General features: G+C 47.1%; 1 protein-coding gene across 3 annotated transcripts in view; it reads right to left on the reverse strand.

Moving 5' to 3' along the window:
- IGFBP3 (insulin like growth factor binding protein 3) overlaps window positions 1-15,772 on the reverse strand; it is a 95,657-nt gene that overhangs the window by 76,671 nt on the left and 3,214 nt on the right. Inside the window, exons 2-4 of one of the 3 annotated variants that reach the window (XM_064169923.1) lie at window positions 13,436-13,665; window positions 11,944-12,063; window positions 915-1,759 (exon numbers count right to left, since the gene is read on the reverse strand). In XM_064169923.1, coding sequence (XP_064025993.1) covers window positions 1,634-1,759; window positions 11,944-12,063; window positions 13,436-13,665 — 476 coding nt within the window. In that variant the 3' untranslated portion in view covers window positions 915-1,633. Of the gene's footprint in view, window positions 1-914; window positions 1,760-7,193; window positions 7,404-11,943; window positions 12,064-13,435; window positions 13,666-15,772 lie in introns of those variants that run through there. The other 2 variants (XM_064169925.1, XM_064169924.1) reach the window with 2 other exon arrangements.

Genomic DNA, 15,772 nt, shown 5'->3' on the forward strand with positions numbered 1-15,772 from the left:
GATCCCTCCCTCTCGGCCATCTCCTTGGCGGTGTCTGACACGGGAGTTCCTCAAGCAGGACATCTGCTGTCGGTAGAGTGTACCAAGGTGACACAGAGTAGATAGAGCTTCTCAGAATAAATAAGCAACTCGAAAGGGCTGGCAGTGGAGTGGCCAAGTTTTTCTTGTCTGTTTGCATGAGCAGGAAATGTGAGCCCAGTTGCATAAACTGAAGTGAAGGACAGAGGGAAGAAGGCTTTATGGACAGCTTCAGTGCAACGTTGAGTCCTTTCCAGTGGCATAATTCAGTGACGGGTACGTTAGAAACACCAATGAAATAGTCACAAGTCAAGAAAGAAAAAACCCCAAAGGATATTGTCTTGGTGGTTGAAGTTAATTCAAATAATGATTCAAAAAAATAATTAATGGAATCACAGAATGGTTTGGGTTGGAAGGGACCTTAAAGATCACCTAGTTCCAAGCCCCCTGCCTTGGGCATGGACACTTATGAGATCAGGTTGCTCAAGGGCTGGGTCCAACTTTGCCTTGAACACCTCCAGGAAAGGGATATCCATGACCTCCCTGGGCAACCTGTTCCAGTGGCTCACCACCCTCACTGCAAGGAATTTCTTCCTGATCTCCAGTCTAAATCTCCCCTCTTCCAGCTTCAATCCATTGCCTCTTATCCTACCCCACCATCACTTCCAGAAACACATCCTTGGCTCCACAAAATCCCTTTCTATTGTCTAGAATAGGTCAGTGTGAGTGCACATGGATCTATACACATCTGTACACCATTCCATACCCTTAACTTCCTCCTTGCCTACAGAAGGATAATTATTGCCTAGTATTTGGTGTTCACATGTTACATTTAAATAAGATTTATTAAAAAAAAAACCAAAACAAAACCCCAAAACAACAACAAAAAAACCCAAAACAAACAACACAATTATATTAAATACAGACTAAACAGAATATCCATACTATATTTTACAGGAAGAAGAAGAAGAAGAAGAAAAAAAAAAATAGCCACATCTTTTAGTTCAGAAATATGCTTCTTGAAACAGTTCTTTCAGATCTTTAGAGTATAAAACTTTTTACCCGTGAAGATTTAAGTTTCCCGTCAAGAGCTGTACCAAAAATACCAAAAAAACCTTTAAATCCTTGTGGGATTTTTGTTGGGTTTCTTTTTTGTTTTTGCTTTAATACTTTTACAAGCTTACAATTATTTAAAAAAAAAAAAAAAACCAAAACAAAAAACAACCAAAAAAAAAAAAGGGGGGAAGAAAAAGAAACCCCCACAACAGTTTCTTTCGGGATCAAATTGGTCACAGGCTGCTCTTTCCAACAGTCAGTGGAGACTCCCTGAATCCATTCTCAAGTGCCTTTTGTTCTTCTCTCTCTCTCTCTCTGGGTATCAATAGTGCAGGTTTGGGTGGGAATCCAGAGCTCCCTACACGTCCATAGGAAGCCCAAGGCATGTGGGTGGCAGGGTGCAGCTGCAGGAGAGCCTGTGGAGGCTGCGGCTCCCCATTCCCAGACGTAGCAAAGAGCTCCTTGCTCCACGCAGTCCACAGCGCTTGCCCAGCCCCTCCAAGGTCTCTGCGAGGTCCAATGGCCATGCACAGGTGCCAGAAGAGCTGGCAGCCAGCCCTCATTTGCTTTCCAAGTTGTAGCAGTGGACATCCCCCTTGCCCTTGCCGTCGTAGCCAGGCAGCGGCTGGCCATACTTATCCACGCACCAGCAGTAGCCTCGCTTTCGGCCCTTGGATGGGCGACACTGCAAGAAAAGACAAGGCCCAGTTAGCAGCACTCCTGTTTGCTCTGTTCTTCAGTGCTACAGGGCAGGGAGTCCTCCTCACTGGATACCTCTGCTTCCATGTCTGGCTTGTATCTGACAGAATCAGCTGGAACATTCAGCACCACTCCGAAGCATGGCAATCAAGGCCATTCATCCTCCAGGGCTAATTACACCATGAAACTGCTCAGAGCATGACCTAAGCACAGCCTGATGGATCACTGGGCAGCACAGTGCAAACCACACAACTGCTGTGCTTAGACTAGACCAGATCACCAAGTCCAACCCCTCTCCAGCTCTACCAAGTCTGGTGCTGAACTGGTCCCTCAGGACCATATCTCTGCGTCTTTAGAGGACTCCCAGCAGTGGGGATTCAACCACCCTCTGGAGGAGCCTGCTGCAGTCTTTGAGAATCCCTTCAGTCAAAAATGTCTTCTAATATCCAAGCTAAATCTCCCTTGGTGCAACTTGAGGACATTTTCTCTTCTTCTATTGTTTATTACTAAGGAGAAGAGGCTCAAACCTCCTTTCAGGAAGCTGTAGAGAGCAAGGAGGTCCTCCTTCAGCCTCCATTTCTCCAGACTAAGCAGTCCTGGTTCTTTCAGCTGCTCCTCACCAGACCTGTTCTCCAGATCTTCACCAGCTTCACTGCTGTTCTCTGGACCCTCTCCAGCACCTCAATGGGTTTACTGTAGTGAGGGCCCCAAAAAGCGAACCCAGTACTGCAGCTGTGGCCTCACCAGTGCTGAGTACAAGGGTACAATCCCTTCCCTGGTCCTGCTGGTCACACCAGTCACGATTTATGCCAGGATGCTGGCAGTCCTCTTGGCCTCCTGGGCACACCCTGGCTCACGTTCAGTTGGCTGTCAATCAACACTCCCAGGTCTTCCTCTGCTGGGCAGCTTCCAGCCATTCTGCCCCACGCCTGAAGTGTTCATGAGGCTGTTTTGATGCAAGTGCATGCAGGACCCAGCTCTTGGCCTTGTTAAATTCCATACAACTGGTCATGGCCCATCAATCCAGCCTGTCCAGATCCCTCTGTACTGCCCTTCTACCCTCCAGCAGGTCAACACTCTCTCCCATCTCAGTGTCACCTGCAAACTTAATGATTGTGTCTCAGTTCCCTCACCTCCAGATCACTCATAAAGATGCTGAAGAGAGCTGGCTCCAGCACTGAGCCCTGAGGAACACCACTTGTGACTGCATACCCACTTGGAATAGCAGCATTGCTTACGACGGTGAGGCGAGTGAGTGGGGCCCATCTTTGGAACAGACAGTTAAGGGCTTCATTCTACACTGAAGTGCAGGTCTGGCAAAGCCAACTGCTGCAGCAATAAACAGCCTTGGCTTGCATCTGTTGGCTGGAGGCATTTCCATCCTGTAGCTGCCATTTATTGACAGATACATAATCCTTCTGTACTGGAGTCATCACTTCAACAACTGCTAGGTGTGCTAGAACTTTACACGGGTCTCTGCCTATAAATAAGGGTGCTCATATACTAGTCTATAATCCACATCAGCTTTAGAAGTTGCCTGGTGGGATTTGACAGCATTGCAGACCAACCTGATCCTACTGGAGGCAGCCACACCAAACTTCAGGAAGAGTATGGCAGTAAAAACACATTATTAAGTCCAGTGTGTACTAAATGATCATAGAAGTGTCTAGGAAACAAGAACGGCAGAAACTAGACTGAGGTGGCACGCTGCAGACTGCATTCAGTGTGCTTCCAGTTATATATTCATATTCACAGAATCAACCAGGTTGGAAGAGACCTCCAAGATCATCCAGTCCAACCTAGCACCCAGCCCTAGCCAGTCAACCAGACCATGGCACTAAGTGCCTCATCCAGGCTTTGCTTGTACTGTGAACCTCTGGGACCCTGCAAGGCTTTTACCCATGTATTCAGGACATATTATCTCACTGAGTTTGCCACCATCAACCTCACTGCCTCCACACCAGCTCAAATTTTGAGATTGGGTGATGCAGGACTCACTGCAAACTGCAAGCACCAGCCTTGCCAAGACTGAGGTTTCAAATGTTGCATCACCAACATGAAATTGTGCCAGGGAGGTTTAGGTTGCATATTAGGAAAAATTTCTTTAGAGTGGCCAGGCATTGGAACAAGCTGCCCAGAGAGGTGATGGAGTCACCATCCCTGAAGGTGTTCAAGAAATGTGTGGACAAGACACTTGGGAACGTGGTTTAGTGGCTATGGTGGTGTTAGGTCAACAGTTGCACCCAATGATTTTAGAGGTCTTTTCTAACCCAAACAATTCTGTGATTCTCTGAAAGATGACAGGCTGGGCTAAAGCCAGGTGACAGCTGCCAACACTGCAAAGCCTATCATGCAAGCAAAGCAAATGCTGTCTCCAAGATCAAATAGTCTCCAAGTGTTTCAGAGGTTCAGGCTAGTACAAGGCAGGTAAATGTTTTTCTTCAACATCTAACAAGACCATCCCCATCTCCCATGTGGTTCACAAAACAACAGCTCTTGTCCATGTGCAGGTACATAAGACTACAACAAGCAAAGATTGCACTTCCCATGCTGCCCAAAATGCCTGACCTCTACCACCTCTAGCTACAGAGCTCAGGTGAAAAGGTGGCATTTTGGAGGGAGCTGTGAACACAGGATCACTCCTGGGAGAGCTTGCACCAGCACATTGGCTCCTGAGCCAACTAATTTGTGGCAGCATGTGGAAGGGTACAGAGTCTTCCCTAGGAAATTGTGCAAGAGATGAGAGTATATGACATGTTTGACACACATTTTGTAACACATTGCCATCTTGTTTATTTTATTTCAGAGCAGATGAGGTAATGTTAATCACCCTAATTGCAAATTAATCTACCCTTGTGGTGTATTTTTGAGTAACAAGCCTAGTGCAGCAATCACAAAATGCCCTCTCTTCTCTGAATCTGCAGTCCTTCTGCACTAAACTCACAGAAGTGGAGAGCAACACAAGACAAGCAAGATGGCCAATAGCATCTTGGCCTGAATCAGCATTAGTGTGGCCAGCAGGGCCAGGGAAGGGATTGTCCCCTTCAACTCAGCATTGGTGAGGCCACTGCTTGAGTAATGGATTCAGTTTTGAAGCCCTCACTGCAAGAAAGACACTGAGGTACTAGAACATGTCCAGAGAAGGGCAACGAAGCTGGTGACAGGTCTGGAGAATGTCTGGTGAGGAGTAGCTGAGGAAACTGGGGTTGTTCACCACAGAGAAAAGGAGACAGAGAGGAGACCTCACTGCTCTCTACAGTTCCCTGAAAGGTAGGAACTGGGTGAGGCTTCATCTCTTCTCTCCAGGAGCAAGTGATAGAAGAGAAAATGGCCTCAAGTTGCATCAGAGGAGGTTCAGCTTAGATATTAGAAGCAATTTCTTGACAGAAAGGGCTCTCAAAACCTGGAACAGGCTCCCCAGGAAGTTGGTCAAATCCCCATCCATGGAGGTGTTTTAAAGAGGCAAAAGATGTGGTGCTGGGGGACATGTTTTAGCACCAGGCTTGGCAGTGTTAGATAATGGTTGGACTTGATCTTAAAGGTCATTTCCAACCCAAATGAGGCAGTGATTTTATGACTGCATGACAAGATCAAGCTCAAAGTACCTGTCAAGTTGTTATAAGCCAGGCTGAAGATGTTCAAACCTATTGAGGACATAGCTACATTAATTATGTGACAAACTATGTGACGAACTGCATCTGAGTCCCTGTTACCTGTGTGGCTGGTTTTCTGCAATCAATCTTTACACCCAAGTTTTATAACTGATATTTATTGTCTGAAAGACCCAGCCTGGGCTTATGCCTATTCTCCAGTAGGTCTGTGAAGGGCTGCTCAACATCCACTGACATCAGCGGGAAATTTGCCTTCCATTTTTATGTCAAACGGACTGGACTCTACCTTCAGCGGTATCAATATTTGGTGGTTTAAGTTGTTTGTGCTCAGAACTGAAGAATTCATAAACAACCACCTCTGTCTGACTCCCAATCTGACAGAAAAGGAAACTGAGGCAGCAGTTCTTGAGTTGTTTTTCTGAAGAGCACAGGCATAGATGGAGCTGGAATTAGAGCACAGGGCTCCTGGCTGCCAGCCTGGGGCTTGGGCAATGAAGCTACACTTCTGCTAATAATAGTAACACAACCTCCCCTTTTAGCAGCACTATATGAAGGCTGTTACACAACCCTTGCTGATTCATAGGCTTGCATCACCCTCAAAACAAATGATCAATTAAAGTTATCTCATGCCATTGGAGCTTTTGGTTGCTTTTGACATTTGCATAATGGATTTTGGGGATTCACAACCACGTGGAGCCTGTCTGCAGGAACACCTTGCATACTCCTAGGATTTATTTTGTCTTTCTTCTAGACAATTCAGCTGGAGAACAAAATGTTTAGATCATTCTACAACTGAAATAAGCTCTGTGAGGACACAATTTCACCTTCTCCAAGCCGCCATTGGGTGCTACCTGCTGGGCCACGCTGATAATAAGAAAGCATTTCTCATACACCAGTAATGCTTTCATCTCAAAGCAGCTAGTGGCATTCACAGAATGGCTTAGGTTGGAAGGAACATCAGAGATCATCCACTCCAACTCCCCTGCCATGGACAAGTCTGCCTCTCAACTAGACTTGGTTGCTCAAGGCCACATCCAATCTGGCCTTAAGGAGGACGCATACACGACCACTCTGAGCAACCTGTTCCAGAGTCTCACCCCCCTCCTACTTAAGAACTTCTTCCCAAGATCCAGTCTAAACCTCCCTCAGTTTAAAACCAAAGTCCTATCACTAGACACCCTTATGAAAAGTTCCTTTCTAGCTTTCCTGCAGGCTCCCCTTCAGGTATTGGAAGGCAGCTATAAGGTCCCCCCCAGGGTCTTCTCCAGGCTGAACAACTCCAGTTTCTTGACACTATCCCCACAGCAGGGGATTCAGCCCTTAGAATCATAGAATCAACCAGGTTGGAAGAGACCTCCAAGATCATCCAGGCCAACCTAGCACCCAGCCCTATTCAGTCAACTAGACCATGGCACTAAGTGCCTCATCCAGTCCCTTCTTGAAGACCTCCAGGGATGGTGACTCCACCACCTCCCTGGGCAGCCCATTCCAATGCCAATCACTCTCTCTGACAACAACTTCCTCCTAACATCCAGCCTAGACCTCCCCCAGCACAACATGAGACTGTGTCCCCTTGTTCTATTGCTGGTTGCCTGGGAGAAGAGGCCACCCCCCACCTGGCTACAGTGTCCCTTCAGGTAGTTGTAGACAGTAATAAGCCCACTTCTCTGGACATGCTGCAACAGTTCCATGGAGTCGCCCATGGTGGCAAGCACACAGAGAGAAAATGCAATTGCTTAATATGCTCTCTAACGAATTCTTTGCTCCACATACATTTCATGGCACTGCTTAGTGCTTCTGCACGAGTTCAGAAGTCCAAAAAGCTGGAAAACTGCCCAACCAGTGGAGCCAGTAATTACTTCTGATAGGAGCACCAGCTGCCAGCTTCCATGCCACCTGCTCCTCTCCCTTCCACAAAGAAATGCCACAGAGGCATTCGTGGGGCACAGCAAAGCATATGGTATCCCATTGAATTCCTGGTCAGCCCAGAGGTCTCTGTGGAGCTACAACTGTGGTCTCCTGGAACAGACAGCAGACAGCACTGACATATACCTCGAGCCGTTTGGCTCCCGCCAAGCCCAGCTCTGTTTTCAGTGGAATGATGCCAGCTCACATTTAGGTGAGTATCTGGGTCCAGGACACAAATATGGGGCAAATCTGGTAATTGCCCTGTAAAATAATTCTAACTTCATCAAAACCTTTTTTTTCCCCCCCCATTCTTGAGGCAGAAACAATCTATTCCACATAAACATCCCCAAACACCAGGGCTGAATAGCAGAACCTTCCGTGTGTGATTTATGAAGTCAAAGACTCCAAATTTTAACGTCTGAGTCTTTTAAACTTTATACACAAACACCTGTGAAATATTTTGTATGTTATACCCTGACAGCTCAATTTATGTTCTTAAACATCACCTGCCTATTGTTTCCCACGGTTATTCCTGGAGAAGTTAATCTCTAGATATCCAAAAATGTCTGGAAAAAATAACTGCAGGTAACTGGGAAAGCTGGAAAAAAAACCTCAAACAGCTAAAGTGCCTCCTGAATAGGCTTTAATGTTTCCCAGGGTGATTATAATTTATCAGATTCCTACCAGCACACACCTATCTACATCATTATTCTAGTTGGTGGTTTTGGCAGCTGTTTGCAGAATTAAGAATGGTTTTGGATGGATTTACTGTTTCCTAACCTATTATTCTGAGTTTTGTTGTCACAACAGAATGTAATTGAATTACACATTGAAGGCTGCCAATAATAGCACTGGAAGGTAGGAGAGCCCTGCAGAGGGACCTGGACAGGCTGGATGGGTGGGCAGAGGCCAATGGGATGAGATTGAACAAGGCCAAGTGCAGGGTTCTGCACTTTGGCCACAACAACCCCAAGCAGCACTATAGGCTGGGGACTGAGTGGCTGGAGAGCAGCCAGGAGGAAAGGGACCTGGGGGTACTGATAGGTAGTAAGCTGAAGATGAGCCAGCAGTGTGCCTAGGTGGCCAAGAGAGTCAATGGCATCCTGGCCTGCATCAGGAACAGTGTGGCCAGTAGGACAAGGGAGGTTATTCTGCCCCTGTACTCAGCACTGCTCAGACCACACCTTGAGTGCTGAGTCCAGTTCTGGGCCCCTCAATTCAAGAGAGATGTTGAGGTGCTGGAACATGTCCAGAGAAGGGCAACAAAGCTGGTGAGGGGCCTGGAGCACAAATCCTACGAGGAGAGGCTGAGGGAGCTGGGCCTGTTTAGCCTGGAGAAGAGGAGGCTCAGGGGTGATCTTATTACTGTCTACAACTACCTGAAGGGACATTGCAGCCAGGTGGGGGGTGGCCTCTTCTCCCAGGCAACCAGCAATAGAACAAGGGGACACAGTCTCAAGTTGTGCCAGGGTAGGTCTAGGCTGGATGTTAGGAAGAAGTTCTTCACAGAGAGAGTGATTGGCATTGGAATGGGCTGCCCAGGGAGGTGGTGGAGGCTCCGTCCCTGGGGGTCTTCAAGAAAAGCCTGGATGAGGCACTTAGTGCCATGGTCTGGTTGACTGGATAGAGCTGGGTGATAGTTTGGACTGGATGATCTTGGAGGTCTCTTCCAACCTGGCTGATTCTATGAAGGAAATTAATAAAATAGCCTAGCTTCTGCTAAGGAGCTTAGACATCTGCTCACAGATCTCAGAATATCAGGGCTATGTGTTGATGCTCCAAAAAGGAAAAGAAAAAACACACAAGTATCACACTGCCTTGTGGACAGGGAGCTCAGCCTGGACAGGACTCACTCTTAGGACTGCTGTGTGGTTTTTTTTTTCCCTCTGAGGACAAGTGCAGTGCGTTATTTTGGAGTTGCATTTCATTCCCTTGAGAAGCAGCCTGCCTCAGTGAGCCCCACCCATGAAGGCCTGCTCCCAGGGCTGACTGGAGTTCACTTCCAGGAGAAGCACTCCAACTGGATTTCGGCTCAAACGTTTTAATCACAGGGGTTCCATTTGTGGGCATCTCCTACAAGCTGCCGAGTTGTCTCCAAGTACCACTGCATAAATTGGCAGGGTGATTCAGGAGGCTGGCCAGGTATGAAGATGCCTCTTCACCCTCTGCATTTGCTGACTGGATGGGCTGTTGCCTACAGTGCAGGAGCCTTGGCTAAAGCAACCTGAAGGTCTCCAGACCGCAGGGACACCGCGCAAAGAGCAGAAGCCTCATCTGTCTTCTGCACCTTATTTCACACCAACCACCTTCCAGGAACAATGAGCAGGGAAGTTAGCTGTCTTTCCTGGCTTTTTTTCTTTCACATTTTGGGCTTTTTTTCCTACCTCAGCAGCAGAACTATGACTGCCCTTTTAAGTACAGTCATCCTCTAAAGCCAGGCACTTTAATACGTGCTTACTGTGTCTCTGCTTTACTACATACACAAGCTGCAGGCTGCCTGCAAACCACCAGCTTTTTGCTGACGGAGCAAAAACCCTCAGAGTCTGAAGGCAGATGAAAGGAAGATCTGCTGAACAAAGTAAATACCAATCTGCGGGCTTCTGTAATACACAGAGCTGGAAAAGGGCTACAGTAGGCCTGTGTGCCTTCCACACAGCTAAACGCTGTGCTGCTTTGGACTCAGTAAGCAAAAGCTTTCATGGCACAGGCCCAGGCTCACTCCACTCAGCAGTCTAACCATTGCAGAGCAAATGGAGGCCAAGATGTGAGCGCTGCTCTCTGCTGCTTTACACGCAGCAGGACATCAGTGGCATAGGCTTCTCAAAACTCCAAACAAAAAAGAAACTCTGTCCCTGCTTGGGAGTTGCCACCACCTGCTCAGGAAAAGCTGGGGAGTGTAGACAAGCTCAGCAGCATGCATGGAAGGTCAAACAGCGCAGTCAATGCTGAGCTGATGGCAGAAGGGAAGGCTGGAAACCTCTCCTTACTGCAAACACCCCACCTGACACTGCCAGCTTAATGCAGAGCTCCAGGGAATACCCAAAAGGGAAAGGCTGTTTCTGAGAGCTGAAAGCCAAAAAGCAGGGAGTTACCATCCCTAAAATAAGGTTGCCTAGTTAGAGGTTGGCCTCTCACTTCCAATTAATGAACAGCATTAGCTAGTAAGAACAGAACCAACAAATCCTCTGGTTCCTGGAGAGAGAGTGACTCATCTGAAACCAAATGGGAGAGACAAGACAGTCCACAGACAAAATCTGTCCCTTACAAAGGGTTTGCCCTGAAGAATGTGTGGCCAGCAGAACCAGGGCAGTGATTGTCCCTCTGGACTCAGAACTGGTGAGGCCCCACTCTAAGTACTAGGTTTAATTTTGGGGCTCTCGCTGCAAGGAGGACATTATGGTGCCAGAGCAGGTCCAGACAAGGGCAACAAAGATGGTGATGGGTTTAGACAACAGGTCTGGTGAAAAGCAGCTGAGGGAAATGGGGATATTTAGTCTTCAGAAAAGGAGGCTGCTCTGTACCATTCCCTGAAAGGACACTGGGAGCCACAGAACATCAGTCACTTCTCCCAGGTAGCAACTGATGGAAGGAGAGAAAAGAGCCTCAAGTTGCACCAGAGGAGGTTTAGGTTTGATATTTGAAGAAACTACACTGAAAGGGTTCTCAAAGACTGGCAGAGACTCCCCAGGGAGGTGGCTGAATCTCCACCCCTGAAGACGTTTCAAAGAGGCAGAGATGTGGTGCTGAGGGACATGGTCTAGCACCAGGCTCGGTAGAGTTAGGGAATGGTTGGACTTGATCTTAAAGGTCTTTTCCAACCAAATGATTCTATGAAAATGTTTAAGGATCTCTGGAATTCAGAAAATGTTGGAATTATACCAAGACACACATTTGAAGGCAGGTCACTAACTAAACACTGGAATTAGATGTGGTATACACTCTAAGCAAAGAATTTGGCATGCCTCGCACTTCCCAAGCTCCTGAATTCAGGAGCTTCAACAGTGGCACTGAATGAAGAATGATGCCATAGCTCAAGCTGACACAACTACAGCAGAAAGATCTGCAGTTTAGGTCTGCATTTGTCAAGAAAGGTCACGACCCCAGAAGCAGAGAGGGCTGAGAAATCATCCTTTGCTGCAGAGTAACTCCTAGATGTATCACTTTCCTGATGACATGACCTGGATTTTGGAAGTGATCAGGGTAGCACATAAAGGACAGATATATCCCTCTCTCAAGTTGCTCTCTGTAACATGATCCAAGGCCGTTCTTCTAGGAACTCTCCAGTAGCTATTTACAATTCAAAGCATTGATCTATTGCAGTCATATGGCGACTGCAGCATTTAGCTCTGTGCCTTATTACAGAGGCACTGCTTTTTTTAAACCAAAGGGCATTAGTATCTAGGACAGCAGCCAACCCATGTGTGATTAGGTATGAAGTTTCTCAAATGAATCTGTTGTCATGACCAAGAGAAAATAAAAACACTGTCCCCACTTGACAAGGTTCAGCACTATCAGATCAGGTCCTAAAACTGGAAATCAACAGGTTATTCTGTAAAATGATAACCCAATGCACCTTGCTGGCAAGACCTATCAGCAAAGAAGCAAAAAAGGTGAAGTGTTCTCACTGAAATGATCCAGACTCTGTACTTACTTGCTTTTTCTTGTAGAACCCCTTCTTGTCACAATTTGGAATATGAAAGCCCCTGGGACTCAGGACGTTCAGGATCTTTAGGTGGTTTAAAGTGTCCTCCATTTCTCTGCGACAGGGACCCTGTGAATGAACATGTTTTAGAAAACACAAATGAAACTGTTGCTCCCAAAAGCTCTCTTTCACGTGGAGGTTAACATGTCTCTAGCAAGCCACAAACATAAACCCAAACAGCTCCATTAGAACAAAGAGATGGCTGGATATGTCAAAATCTTAGAGTGGTTTGGGTTGGAAGGGACTTTAAAGATCACCTAGTGCCAGCCCCCTGCCACAGGCAGGGACACCTCCCACTAGATTAGGTTGTTCAAGGCTTCATCCAATGTGGCACTCAAGGCTTGGAGCCTCCACAACCTCCCTGGGCAACCTGCTACAGGATCTCACTACCCTCATTGTAGAGAATTTCTTTCTAATATCTAATCTAAATCTCCTCTCTTCCAACTCAAGCCATTGGCTCTTGTCCAATCACTACAAACCCATATAAAATGTCCTTCCCCAGCTCTCCTGTAGTCCCTTTCAGGTACTGGAAGGCCCCTAGGAGGTCTCCCCAGAGCCTTATCTTCTCCAGGCTGAACAGCACTATCAGATCAGCACTCTTGCAGACCATTCACAGACAAAATTCTGCCTTTCTGCTTTAGTGAGGAGAAACCTACTTGTGAAGACCAAAGGCCCCATGCTGAGAGGCAGAGACTGGCATTCCCAGCTGAAATCACAGCCACATATAGCTATGGGAAGTCTTGCCTAGTCCGTACGTCGCTCCTACATAACACAGCTCAGGTTTGGAAAAGCTGCCTTTGCACCAAGTAGGTAAAGAAGTGGGCAACTGAAATACATTTCTTGGTAGATTTACCCTAATGGCATTTGACTTTCATCATATTGCTGAATTTGAAAGCTTCAATGGAATGGATAACTGAAAACCAGTAGTTCAGAATAATGTGTATATATATATATATACATGAATAGTTCTCAGCCCAGGCTAAGTCCTCCACCCTTGGCTTGTGCTGTGAAGCATGAGCACAGTGCTGCTACATGGGATATAAACCACCTTTTTTTTCAATTACTGCAATTCAACAAGGCTGTTTGCAACCAAATTTAATGATGACACTATTAAATCTGTCCCAGGTCCGAGTGGTGGTAATTACACCACTTGGGAAGAACAACAAGAACTTCTGATCTCTAAGAAACGACTGGTTGAAAATCACACTTGTAACGATATAACTGTTACAGTGTCAGGCCCCCATGTTTTCAGAACGTGATCTGCTGATTGTGGGCATTTGCAGAGCCAGTAGTTTTTAAACAGTCACTAAGTCCTAAATGGCTACAACAGTTTCCACCACGTAGTTCTTTAGTATATCTTATCACATGCACAACATGCACGCACATAACATGAAGACACTCAGGGGCTGAGCAATGACTTTCTATTCCCAAAAGTACTTACGTATTCGGTCTCTTGTTTGGATTCAGAAGAGAAGTTCAGTGTGTCTGTGCTCTGAGAGTCATATTCCACTTTATAACGCTGTGTGTTTTTGGCTTGCACTTTCCTGATGATGTCTATTTTGATGTGGGGCGGATGTGATTTGGAGTCCGGCACCCTGTGGGAGCTGGGGAAGGCCTGACTCTCGATGCTGCTGGTATTCTGGTCGTCTTCTTCAGAATCACTGGAATTCTCTTCAAGAAAAAACAAATGCAGCAAAGAAACAATGTTAATCAATTGCCAGATGTATTTAGTCTAGGTGCTTAATTTTCCTGGACCAAATAGTGATGAACTCCCTATTGAACGTGCAAGCGGTGACTGTGGTAACTGAAGCATCCCCCTCAACCTGGTGTGATGGTTTGGGTGTTCCCCAGCCCCCCACAGTTTAGAAGTTACCCAGACTAGGCTCAGTCGGCTCTGGGAATATAAATGAAGCTATTTATTTACAGCTGGCACAAGATACAAGCAGATAGTTACAGTATATACAGTTATAGACAGAAATATACAAGGTAAAAGGTAATACAGAAACACAACTCCCCTCCCAGAAACCTGAGTGCCCAGGAGGGGCTCTCAACCACCCCTGCACCTTCCCCCTGCCCCTCTCAACCTTACCCTAGTCCTAAGGAAGAACAGAGGTTCAGCCAAGAGGTTAAGAAGCAAAGGTGAGTGGAAGGTGAGGTTAGGGAGATGCAGCTCAGTCAGAAGCTCAAGGCAGAGTGTGAGACAAAAAGGCGAGAGTGCTATCTAATGTTTTCCTTTCTTCTTCAACAAGACTCTGAGTGCAGTAGACATCACCACTGTTTTCCTTTCACAGCCTGTGATCTAGCTCTTCTCACCAAAACACTCTACCCTGCTTCAAACTAGCACACCTGGCAAGGTACGCCGGCACTGCCGGTGCTTGCTACCCAAGTGTGCTAGTTTGAAGCTAGCTTATCTATTGTGCTAGCTCTAAATAAACAGCTTCATTTATATTCCCAGAGCCGACTGAGACTGGTCTGGGTGATTTCTAAAGTGGGGGGGGGGGCGGGGAACACCCAAACCATCACCCCAAGCCCTAAAGCTCGCCCCTCGCTGCAGTTCCGCCCGCCGGCAGCAGGGGGCAGGTCTGCGCGGCCAGTGGTGCAGGAGCGCCGGCAGGCCCCGCGGCGGAGCGCTGGGATCCCCAACCGCGGAGCTCGGGGCTGGCCCCGCCGCCACTGCTCACCCCGGGGCTGTTCAATCAGCTTCGGTTCATGGCGGCTGGTTTGGGTAGCTTAGGAGCCGCGGTGTGTGCGCTACTCTTTGTCCTTCCCGGGGATGGCAACGTTTTGGTTTGGGTTGGGTTTTTTCCCCCCCTTACAGAAAGGAGGCGTTAATGTAACAAATCCTGCCACAACTCATGGTTCTCGTTAAGTTATTTTTAACGCTTTTTCATGTCTTAATTTTATTGACCGTACAGGACAAGGTGTGTGTGGGGGGGGACACGAACCCAAAAACCAACCAGCATATTTTTATTCTTCCGCTGTTAAAGTCAGAAACACTTCTAGGTGCACAAAGCACAGTTAAAAGGCAACGGACAAAAAAACGCCGTGCACGCTGCACCCGTGCCAAAGGGACAAACACCTGCCTCGAAAAATATTTTCTCTTTAAACTGCCCTCCACAAAAAAACACAGCAGAAGCACGGTTTTTTTTTTCCCTTCCCAAAATACTGCATAAGCCCAGTGTTCCCGTACCTCCCGAGGTATTCGTCTACACTGCATTTCTCCCTCCGAGGAGGCTCCCCGCAAGCAGAACTAACCGACTGCATCCCCCCCAGGCCATCTTTCAACTTTGGATATTCCTATCAGCTAAGCAGCTCAGCCCCATTAGTTGCTGCTTTGGCTGCTGGCCCTTTCTTGGGGGGAGGGGGTTGTTTTATTTAAGGAAATCACGTTGGGAATGCACAATGATAACTGCTGTGCAAGGAACATCCTGGAAATCTGGATTAAAAGTTCTACTTCGTGGCTCGCTGAAAAAAAAGAACCCACAAAAGCCAAGAAATTCAGTACTAAACCTGAAAGCCCACATTCACGCAGTCCATTGGCTCTAAATACTTCAACACAGGCTGTACAGTCATGCTGCCAATGCACAGGAACAGGGGGAGGCACACGAGGAGGAGGAGGGATCCCAGTTAACATCTTGGTACTGGCGGTTTTGGTGTAGCCACTGCTGGCAACAGACATAATTGACCAGGAAAATCTAACTCCCAGTGCAAATGGATTAAGGAAGTTTAAGTCTTAAGTCTGAATTTTCTGGCTTTTGTGGGTATAACTCAGACTCTC

The sequence above is a fragment of the Pogoniulus pusillus genome, chromosome 32 (assembly GCF_015220805.1).
Source record: "Pogoniulus pusillus isolate bPogPus1 chromosome 32, bPogPus1.pri, whole genome shotgun sequence".
Classification (NCBI taxonomy): domain Eukaryota; kingdom Metazoa; phylum Chordata; class Aves; order Piciformes; family Lybiidae; genus Pogoniulus; species Pogoniulus pusillus.